This window comes from Frankliniella occidentalis, unplaced genomic scaffold (assembly GCF_000697945.3).
Source record: "Frankliniella occidentalis isolate FOCC.00 unplaced genomic scaffold, Focc_3.1 Scaffold12, whole genome shotgun sequence".
Lineage (NCBI taxonomy): Eukaryota > Metazoa > Arthropoda > Insecta > Thysanoptera > Thripidae > Frankliniella > Frankliniella occidentalis.
Window position 1 is genome coordinate 1,588,161 of NW_026267142.1, and position 9,925 is coordinate 1,598,085.

The 9,925-nt window shown below is 50.1% G+C and overlaps 2 protein-coding genes and 1 long non-coding RNA gene across 4 annotated transcripts in view; 2 read left to right on the forward strand and 1 right to left on the reverse strand.

Moving 5' to 3' along the window:
- LOC113212619 (uncharacterized) overlaps positions 1-9,925 on the forward strand; it is a 180,577-nt gene that overhangs the window by 167,128 nt on the left and 3,524 nt on the right. The window lies entirely within an intron of this gene.
- On the forward strand, positions 8,410-8,983 carry LOC127748757 (mediator of DNA damage checkpoint protein 1-like). Its single transcript, XM_052263547.1, has 2 exons — positions 8,410-8,635; positions 8,732-8,983. The coding sequence occupies exons 1-2, from the start codon at positions 8,518-8,520 to the stop codon at positions 8,929-8,931; spliced, it is 318 nt and encodes a 105-aa protein (XP_052119507.1). The 5' UTR covers positions 8,410-8,517; the 3' UTR covers positions 8,932-8,983.
- LOC113212631 (uncharacterized) lies at positions 9,040-9,761 on the reverse strand. 2 transcript variants are annotated; one of them, XR_003303730.2, is made up of 3 exons: positions 9,568-9,761; positions 9,242-9,354; positions 9,040-9,149 (listed from the first exon to the last, which is right to left on the reverse strand). It is a non-coding gene; the product is annotated as an uncharacterized LOC113212631 (long non-coding RNA). The 2 variants fall into 2 exon arrangements; XR_008010770.1 differs by having other exon boundaries at positions 9,050-9,149; positions 9,238-9,354.

A 9,925-nucleotide genomic window follows, 5' to 3' on the forward strand; every position in this document is an offset into this window, starting at 1 on the left:
TCTGTTTTGCCCTCGCTATCGTCCGCACAGCGAGCGCTACACTCGCGCTTAGCACACAAACCGGCCGCTTTTGTGTTAGCGTTCGTTTTGCGTCGCTAGCGAAGCCTAGCGGAGCTCGGCGGCGCCTCGCAGGCTGGGGTGAGGCACGGCGGAGCGGTGCCGTTAAATGATTGATGCGAGTCGAGGAATATGACCCGTGACCCGGGGCGGCCTCCCATACAGTCCCCGCGCCGCTCCCGCGCCGCTCCCGCGCCGCCCCCGCCCCGTCGGCTTGAATCGCTCCATTCACACCGCCCCCGGCCCGGGGGCGCCCCGGTGGGCCGTGACAAGTCATGGTACAGCTCCCCCAACCCCAACCGCCACTACAACTTCACTCCGTCACCAAAGTGGCGCCCGCAATGTGTAAGCGTTTGTGTGTGTGTGGCGGGGGGCGTGAAAGTAGTAATATAGATAATTGAAAGGGGGGATTGTTCCTGAGTGTGACTTTTGGTCGTGCACCAATACATTTTTATAAACTGTTTTGTTAACTTTCCCGCTCTAAAGCAACACTCCCTTCCCCCGAGTGGCCCGGCACGATTTGAAAGTACACACTACCACCCCCCTTTCCCCCTATTTCATGTGGTAGAGATTTATCCATCTCCTTACTTTTATTTTGGCGCCATGTTGTCACGTGGGCGCCGGAGATGATCCAGACATGAGGCGGCGCCCAACCTCGGTGTGATGAGCAGCCCATTTCCCTCTGAATCACGTCTCGTGCACGCCCGCCCCGCCCCGCCCCGCCGCGCCACACCCGCATGTCGATGGCTACGCGCGTGGAAGCGCCCTCGGGTCCTAATAATCCGTCTCTCTCACACCTACAATGGTTGGCTCGCAGTGTTGTGCAGTATCTAGATAAAAGTATCTAGATACTGTATCTAGATACTTTTTTGGTATCTTTTACTGGTATCGAGATAAATTTTGTGACCCGTATCTTATCTTTATCTTAGATAATTTTTTGTTGTATCTACGGTATCTCAGATACTTTGAGTTGTCAGATACTATTAGTCCCCCTCAAAGTTCGAAAACGTCGAATTAAAACGCCTGAAATGCGCGGTTGTCCGACAGGCAGACGCGAGGCACTTGCACTATATGAATCAGTCGCGTGCTGGCGGCACCACCTGTCAGGGGTTAACGTTACGTGACGATTTAACGGTGTTACTGTACCGCGTTAATCGTTAAGTACCGGTAACGCGTTACTTTCCCTGCGAGCAGTAACGTAACGCGATACCATTGCCGACGTCTGTAACAATGTAATGTCCGTTACATATTTCTCGTTACAATTTTCAACGTCAACTTAATTTGAAAAACTTCAAATATTATACTGTTACTGCCTTGTTTCGAGGGTCAAGTCAGGATTATACAGTACTGAATCCCTGACATTATACAGTTGCCAAATGAACGCAATCTGAGTATTCTATTTATTATTGAATTTTTCCTGCTGTTTTTTAATTGTTTACCTGACATTTTTTTGGACGAGTATCTGAAAAAGTATCTGAGATACTTTGTGGAGTATCTTTATCTTTATCTAGATACTTTTACGATGCAGTATCTTTATCTTATCTTAAGATACAAATTCGACCAGTATCTAGTATCTTTATCTAGATACATTTAGGGAGTATCTTGCACAACACTGTTGGCTCGGGCCGGTCGCCGGCTGGCCGTCGTTTCCCTCGCACTCGTTGCCGGGTCCGTCATTCAGAGGCAAATGAAGAGGCGGCTATGTGGGCGCGACCGACACGAAGGGGCTTTGATTGAAAGGGCAGGGGGAGGTTCGGTTGGCTGGGGTCACACCCGAGCTTCGCCCCCCCTTCTTGCCCTTTTCGGTGTTTTCCATTTTGGTGTGTCGTGTGAACATGGCGTAGACTTCTCGTTATCTCTCTTTTCGAAACTACGTTTTCTGTTTGCACGATTTCTCAGAAACGGATTGAGACAGCGACTTATAGTCTTCAGGCGCCATAGGATGCGGAAATTCTGTGTCGTGGACAGCGCTGCCTGAAACCCGATAGATCGCGACAAACTAGCGGCTAATGGCGGCGACACTGAAAGGTGATACAGCCGTGCGACGTACGCGTGTACTTGAGCCCCTCGGCCACTTCCTTTCAGATAAGCGCGGGTGTCCGGTCTGAAGGCGGGGGCGGGGATGTGCGTAGGGGCGGGCGGGGGTCACTGCTATTTCACACCCACTCGCCGATAAAGCCCACCGCCAGCAACGTGGGAATCCCTGGGGTGGGGAGCTTTGGCTTCCACCATTGCCAAGTCGGCGTCGCAGCATTAAATTACCCTAATTAATTAGCTCAAGCGGAGTCGCCAAAAATGTCGCTACGGTTTGTCCCTCCCCCCTCCCTTTCTTTTTCTCCGGTTTTTTGTGGTACTGGTACCGTGGCAGTGTTGGAGCTCTGCTAAAGTTTGTCAAAGGATAGGCACCATGAGCAACTCCTTCGATCGTGAAGATGGGGTGTTCTCAAAAAATATGTTTGATTTTTTGGAGCTACTTGCTTTAATTGATTTTAAATACAGCTTTACTTCACTCCTCCGGCAACTGCTTTTCGCAGGAGTTCGGCTTGCTTGGCCTTTGCATTGATTTTACAACAGCCATTTAACTGGGCCGTTTGTGATTGTTTTAAAAACATCTACATCCAAAACTGTATAAGTTACAGAAAACCCGAGGTGTAGTCTCGATTCAGAATGTGCCATTTATGGTAGGGTACTTTTTCTGCCCTGCCATTTTTGTTTTATGTGGAACACCACTTCCTCACATTAGCGCGCGACGCTTTACCTACATTTCGACTTCGTGCCCGAAAGAAATGCAGAACATTTTAATTGTTTGACACTGCCCCTATCTGTGGACAAGGCCGCCCCCCCTCCCCTCCCGCTCCGCCAGGGCACCTCGCCGGGCCCCGCACACCTCGCGCCTCCCAGCCTCGTCCGAAGGGCTGGAAGGAAAATGTGTTGAGAGGAGGAGGGGGTGGGTCATTGTGGAGGGTGAGATATGTTGATAGGTTAGGTCCTTAGATAACCCAAATGGAGCTGACTGGCGCCGCTCGTTCAACAAAGAATTCTCTTGCCACAGGCTGCAGTGGCGGTATGGGGAACGGTCCAATTCCACCGCCCGCCGTTGTTGTCTGTCCCACACACCTTTTTGCGCCAGAGCGACGCGCCGCGGCGTTTCCGATCTAATCAAAAATCCGATCGCATCCCACTCTTTGCTCTGTTTTGCCCTCGCTATCGTCCGCACAGCGAGCGCTACACTCGCGCTTAGCACACAAACCGGCCGCTTTTGTGTTAGCGTTCGTTTTGCGTCGGGGTGAGCGTCCCCTCCCTCTCTCCCAGTCTGTGCGTCGCGTCTTGTCACAACAGGGATGCTGTTGGGCCGTGCTGGCTTACAGCGGTGGAGCCTCTGATAGACCGGGACGGAGGCAATCCGGGCTGTGCCCAGCGGGGGCGGGGCTCAGCCGGCACGGACAGTAGCTCGGCCGTTTTAAACGAGCACCGTGGGCCTTCTTCCCCCGCTCCCCATTTTCTCTCCCTCCCCGCTTTGCCCTCGTCTCTACGCGCACTCACACACGCGCCCCCTAGCGGCACCCTGATCTTTCACAAGCGCCCCTCTAACGATGCTCCATAGATTCCATTCCGCTTGTCGGTGCAGACCCCCGGGGAGGAGGTGGAGGGAAGAGTCTAGTCCCAGAGGGGAAGGCTGAACCTGGAGCGGGCAGGACAAGGCCCTGTGCCTATGAGGCGGCGGCCCGGAGGCCGAGCCAGTGCCCAACATCCGGCCGCGCCCTGATATAGTTCAAGTGAAAGGACCTACCGGGTTTCTGCCGTCTCGAGGAACCAAGTTATCGTGCACATCTTAAAAAAAACACAACAAAATGATGCTATAATCCCCATGACCAGGCCGCAAAGCTGCTCTTCCAGTTTTCCTCCCTAGGAAACCCTGGCCAGGCGCTGGCGCCAAACCCTTGACCGGCGCACTTTAAATGCAGAGATGGGGCGGCCCCGGGACGTCTGGGGTACCCGAGGTCACGTCTGCATTGCACACTCTGCTGCTGGAGCCCACGATCTTGCCAGTATAAGAGTGGTAGTCGCGGAGGAAGGATGTGTCCATGCCTCCCGTGCATACTGTTGTCGACCTACTGTTCCAAAGAAGTTGATAACTTGATATGAGTCTTGAACTTGAAAGTTCTTTTAAGCGTTATTGCACCTGACTAAATTCATAGGCCTCATCTGAAACATTACTCGCTAGTTTGCATCACTAATAAATAGACTTGTTAGTCACTGCTAATTTACGTGAGTTGAACAGATGACGTAGTGGGTGTTTGAGTATTACACTGGAAAATTAAGTGTTCAACTAGCGTGCACATGCAAGTGCTCAACACTAATTTGCACACTTTTAAGTTCTTGACTTGATATTTGCATACTACAAAGTGTTTGACAGTAAAGGCGAACATTTAAAAGTGTTTCTGCCATAATCTCCTCCCCTCAGCTCCCCCTCCCCTCTCCTGCCCTAACAGGCAACCCTTCAACCATTACATGTACACTGATATGTCAGCAATCATCAATGATTGCTGATTTTTCAGCATACAATGTACACTGTTAAGTTTTCAGAGAGTAATAGTGAACAATTATTTTCGGATCGGGACTTGTGTTCTGGTTACATTCTTAGCCAAGAGCAAGAGCTCACAACACTTACTAACTTGCTGTAAATTCTGTTTCCCAACCTGCCGGTCTTTTTCACACCTTTTCCATAACGTTTCCTACCCACCTTCTTATTGAAATATGGACGACAAAGTAGGGGATTGTGTTCTCTTTTTTTTTTTCGCCCATGCGGCCCCTTCCTTCCCACCCCGCCGCCTCCTGTTCTATATTTTACTACTTGCGGGACTTGAGGGTTATAGGCAAACAGCAGCGTGGCGTGGAGGGCCCGTGGCGGGCCCCTGAGAGCGGGCTTATATATTACCGGGCCCATCCATCTAGATTCTCCCAATGCGGCGGCGGCGGCGATGGGGCAGGTGTGAAGTGGGGTGTGGGCGGGGGAAAGGCTCTAGGGCCGCCCTCTTATGCGACGTCCATCGCCCTTGTGCTTAACACCTACTAACCACGAGTCATGTGTTACCATGAACATCGTTGCCATCGATACCTGCTTAAAATCGCGTACTGCAGAGCACACTGCTCTTTGCACAACAGTCTTCTATAATTTTTTTTTATAAATTTTTCCTAATCTGCATATGCAAAGCGTAATTTTAATACTAGTCCATTTACTTTGCTAATAGACTAGTTTAATTCCTTTCGTAAAGAGTCGTCGTGTAACTAAAGCAACTCACCAGCGTATCGAACAAAACAACTTAGACAAATCTTTCACCAGTACAAATGTGTACAACATTTTACTTTTCAGTTAGGATTACGCTATTGTGGATGTGGACGTCAGGACAAATCTTTCACCAGTACAAATGTGTACAACATTTTACTTTTCATTTAGGATTACGCTACTGTGGATGTGGACGTCAGAAGCAAACATATTTTTAACTGTAGCGGCGGGTGCGTGTCCGAGCCCTCAGTCCGTGCTGCCCAGCTCCCCATGAGACTGCTGGCTGAAAGGCCGTAAGGCGAAGCAAAGGAGTCTCGTAAATTTTACCGACACGTCCTTTGCACCGCCCATAACAATAATAATATTACGGGCTCTAACTGCGGCTGGTAACGCGCGCAAGTAGCCGATCGGAAGAGAGGGGCGGCAGAGCGGGAGAGAATGGCCAGGGAGAGGCTAAGCTCAAGGGAGGGGGGAGGGAGGTGCGCAAAGCCGCGGGCGGCATACATATTTCGTTCACTGCTGACCAAAAAATCACACCACACACAATCTGAACGAAGGTTTCTGTTTTTACTCGGAAGCTTTAAAAGCTTTATGCATCTTTCCTTTTTGCTGACCTTACTAAAATATAGAATGCAGTACAATCGTTGTGTTGTAGAGGGGAGGGGAATATCGTCTTAGAATTTATTTTTGACAACGCGATGAATATATCGGTTAGGTCTCTTGAAAATACTGAAACCTGAAAGGCGTCTAATGCCAATTTTTGGCGTCTTTCAACACCACAATTTAAAGTAAATAATTTACATAATTATTTTGTGTCTTTGAACGCCAATATCTTTGGCGTTTATAGACGCCAACCAAATTTTAGTGAAGTCGTCGCCACCGCTATGCAGAGCGCGGGCAGGCAAAAAGGGTAGGATGTCTGGCTGCAGGAGCGGTGAAGGACAAAGGGAATAGTACAAGGTGACGGGAAGAGAGGAAGAGGGGGGAGAGTACGGCGACAGGAGAGGCGGCAACCTTCTTTACGAGGCGCGGGGAGAAAAGGAGACATGAGGCAAAGGGAGATGAGCTGGGCTCCCCGAGGTGAAGTCACCACCTCGGGTGCGATCGACCTTTGCTGCCCACATCACCGTCCTCTGCCGTGTTGAGAAAGGTGTACTCCAATGAACAGAAGGGAGGGGGGGGGGTCATCTGGGGGGAGCGAGGCTGAATAAAGACACAAAACAGGATTGCGACGAGATCGGGTCCTCGTAAAACTAGATATTTGATTACGAGACGGATGAGACCCCAGCGAGGGCCGCTCCTCTTTGACGACTTATTGCTACGGGAGAGGGGGGGGGGGTGTGTAACGGCGCCAGTCTCGCTGCGGCAACTCCTCCCGCCAGGGAGGACCCAGAAGTGTGGCCGGACCGTGGACGGCGCCGGTGATAGACACGAACATGAGCGGAACCAGACGTGGAAATTGTAACGACTGAGTGGAGGGGGCTCCTGGCACAGCCGAAAAAGTCGCAGAGCAATGTTCGAAAAAATCATTCAAAACGCGCGATATTTACTGCTGAAAATGTCGCAAAGATGAGCGACGAGCGACTTTAAAAAATGATGCTCTCCGCAGGAATCATCAAATTATATGGAAAGTTGTTCTTCCAGGAGCAACATGAGTCACTCGCCGACTCTCAGTTGTGTTCCTATTCACCCTACTACCGCAACATTTGGTAAAACGTGTGGTCGAGATTTAGCATCTGAGCAGAATACCAAAACATCGCCTCCTTGCTGTGTGTTAGAAGTCTCACTCTGGCTTCGCTTTGGCTGTGCACGAGTGCTCCCGTAGTGTCGGCCCACGGTTGAGCTGAGACTGAGCACCTTTCTGTCCCAGTGGAGTGACAATTTAGTTTGGTGTTGGAGGAGAGCACGGTCCTGCCCCGGGGTCGTCGCAGCTCGACAAGCGGCGTGCTCCAGGAGACAGACACGCCGGACAAAGTTTGGCGCGCGTGCGAGCAGGGCGCCTTTATTCATTAAAGTCCCTCTGGGAGGCGGGCGCTGCGACATGCCATCACTGGGAAGGCAGTGATTGGAAAAGTGAGGGCGATGCGCCGAGCATTCCGGGCCGAGCTGACGTGAATACGACATGGAAGCGATGCTGAGGCCGCCGACCGATATCGGAAAGCAATCCATAAAGTACGCCGGTCGTACCCGCTTCCGTATCCGGAACACAGCCGGTCGGACCGGAAGTGTGAGCGGGGCCGTCGGGTGAGCGCTTCGCGACGCCGGCCCGGGCGCTGGGCGTAGGGCTAACTGCCTCTCGCCCTTCGCCCATGGTGACTGCTGCGGTCTGGCTCGGTGCAGAGTCCCAGCCCTTTAGTCCCTGCCGCGCGCCCCGCCCTCGCCACCACTTGAGCGCGAGTCGGATGGAAAGTCGTAAGGTACACGGTTACTGCTGCTGTGTGGCGCTGCGCCCTGGTGCTTTCACGGACCCCGCTATGCAAAATGGCAATCGGCTCCGGCGTTCTGATTAACGGAAAAAGTTTTGGTGCGACGGCCGGGCGATGGCATGGCGCACACCCCAGCGCGCGCTCGTGGCAAAAAGTGGCGATGCGGTCCGGCCCCAGCCGTGCCCGGGTGGCGGTCCGGACGGCGCCCGGGGCGGGCGTCCTGATTTAAAGCACCGCGATAGCATATGCGAACGGGCTACTGGCCCCGCTGTACGTCCCATTACCTTCTCTGTGTGATTACACCTGCAAATATCTTTTTCTTTCTTTTCCTCTTGTCATTATGTCATACACGTTTTTTAATGCTACATGCTCTGTCTAAAAGAATTTTTGTTATAGACAGCAAATTATGCTGCTATTTTTTTTTACACGGGACGTAATTTTGCCAGCACTTTCGAGGGCACCGGAGTGTTCTCCAACAGGTAAAATGAAGCACAAGCACTTTGCATTAGGCAGTGAAAAGATGCCGTACCCCACATTGTAGCTGAATTAGAACAGCCTGACTCTTATTGATTGAACTGTGTATGAGTTGTGATAGTGGTGCTAAAATTATTTTAACGATGAGATGCGTGGGAGGACCAACACATCTGTTGAGATATTGTGAGGTAAAAGTTCTGTTTCTATTACCTACTTAATGACAATTTTATTTTAGACCCATGGGAACACATTCTTACTGACCAAGAGTCAGAAATGAAATTCAATGCTAATCTGAGCGAATCCCTTAAGAAATCTGGACAGAATCCAATTTTGCAAGGATACCACATATATGTCACAAAAAATGTGAAACCAATACCTGAAGAAATCAAAGGTACAATACTTAGTTTGCAGATGTTTGTTCTGAAAGTTTTTGAAATTTGTCTTTATTCCTTTTTATCCTTTCTTTTATTCATTTTCAACTTTTTAGCAATTGTCACTAGCTGTGGTGGAGTTATTTTGCCAATAGCTCGATCAGCTTGGCCAGCAGATAGCAAAGCTATTTCATGTGTTGAAGATAAAACCACAAAGACCAAATATACTAAAAAAATTCCAATTGTGTCACCGGAATGGCTGCTTGAAGGAGTTTTAAGACAGCAACTCAATTTAGAAGACCATCGTTTGAACTAGATCTAACATTTTAAAAATTGATCGTGATTCCGTCAATAAAAATTTCTTGCATGTACATTATGTTTTTTTGTATTGTAAGGGGAGTTATAAGAATTGAGATATTAAAAGTGCCTTTACTTAGTACCCAAGTTTATTAAGTCTTCCAGCATTGTTCTATATTTTAAGATAACAAATTATTATTTACCATAGGTTTCATAATATCTTGTCAATTTTGCCACCTGGAAAGAAGATTAAGAGATTAAGATAAACAAACAAATTAACTGCACTTTCAATTGGTAAAGTCATGATAATCTAAAGTAAACTTACTAACAATTTGAGCACTTTATCCTTTCCACCAGATGCCACTCGCATTCCATCTGGGGCCCAGTCAACAGCAAAGACCTCATCTGCGCGCCCAGGCAGGTCAAGTTTTCACACTCCTTACTGTAATAAGATTAAGTCATAATAACACAACAGCACAAGGTAAAAAAATGTAACGTTGTGATTACTAGGGGGATAAAGGGGGATAAAGGGGGATAAAGGGGGAGGGAAAGGGATTGCGTCGATTGCGTCGATTGCGTCGATTGCGTCGATTGCGATCGAAAGACGTTTTACGACGGCACCCATTGTTTTGCAACACAACTTTTTCTTACGCACTTTGGGTTGGTGATTGAAGGGTTGACTTCAATGGAGAACCTTCAGGGCGAGTGCTCGTCGGAGGGTAGCCATTTGTGCACGCCCAGGACCCCCGACCTCGTGACGGTGACAACATCGGGGAGGGTAGCCGCGAGGAAGGACCGCGGCGGCGAGCGCGGTGGAGACACGAAGGCGACGGCGTCCCGGTCGGAGGTGAGCTGCCGAGAGGAACAAGAGACATTAACCACGCGTGGCAAAGCGCCTGCAATGCCGAGGTAGGCAAGCCTGCCACGCACCAGAGCATAATGGGCTTGTCTACCCACAGGCGGCCAGTGAGTCCATGGCCGACAGTGGCCCACGGTCTTAGCGCCTGTGAACC

Bases quoted from the DNA above. Each gene is read 5' to 3' on its own strand.
- LOC127748757 (XM_052263547.1), top strand. From the start codon at position 8,518: ATGAAATTCAATGCTAATCTGAGCGAATCCCTTAAGAAATCTGGACAG. The intron at 8,636-8,731 runs GTACAATACTTA...TCAACTTTTTAG, and splicing joins AATACCTGAAGAAATCAAAG to CAATTGTCACTAGCTGTGGT.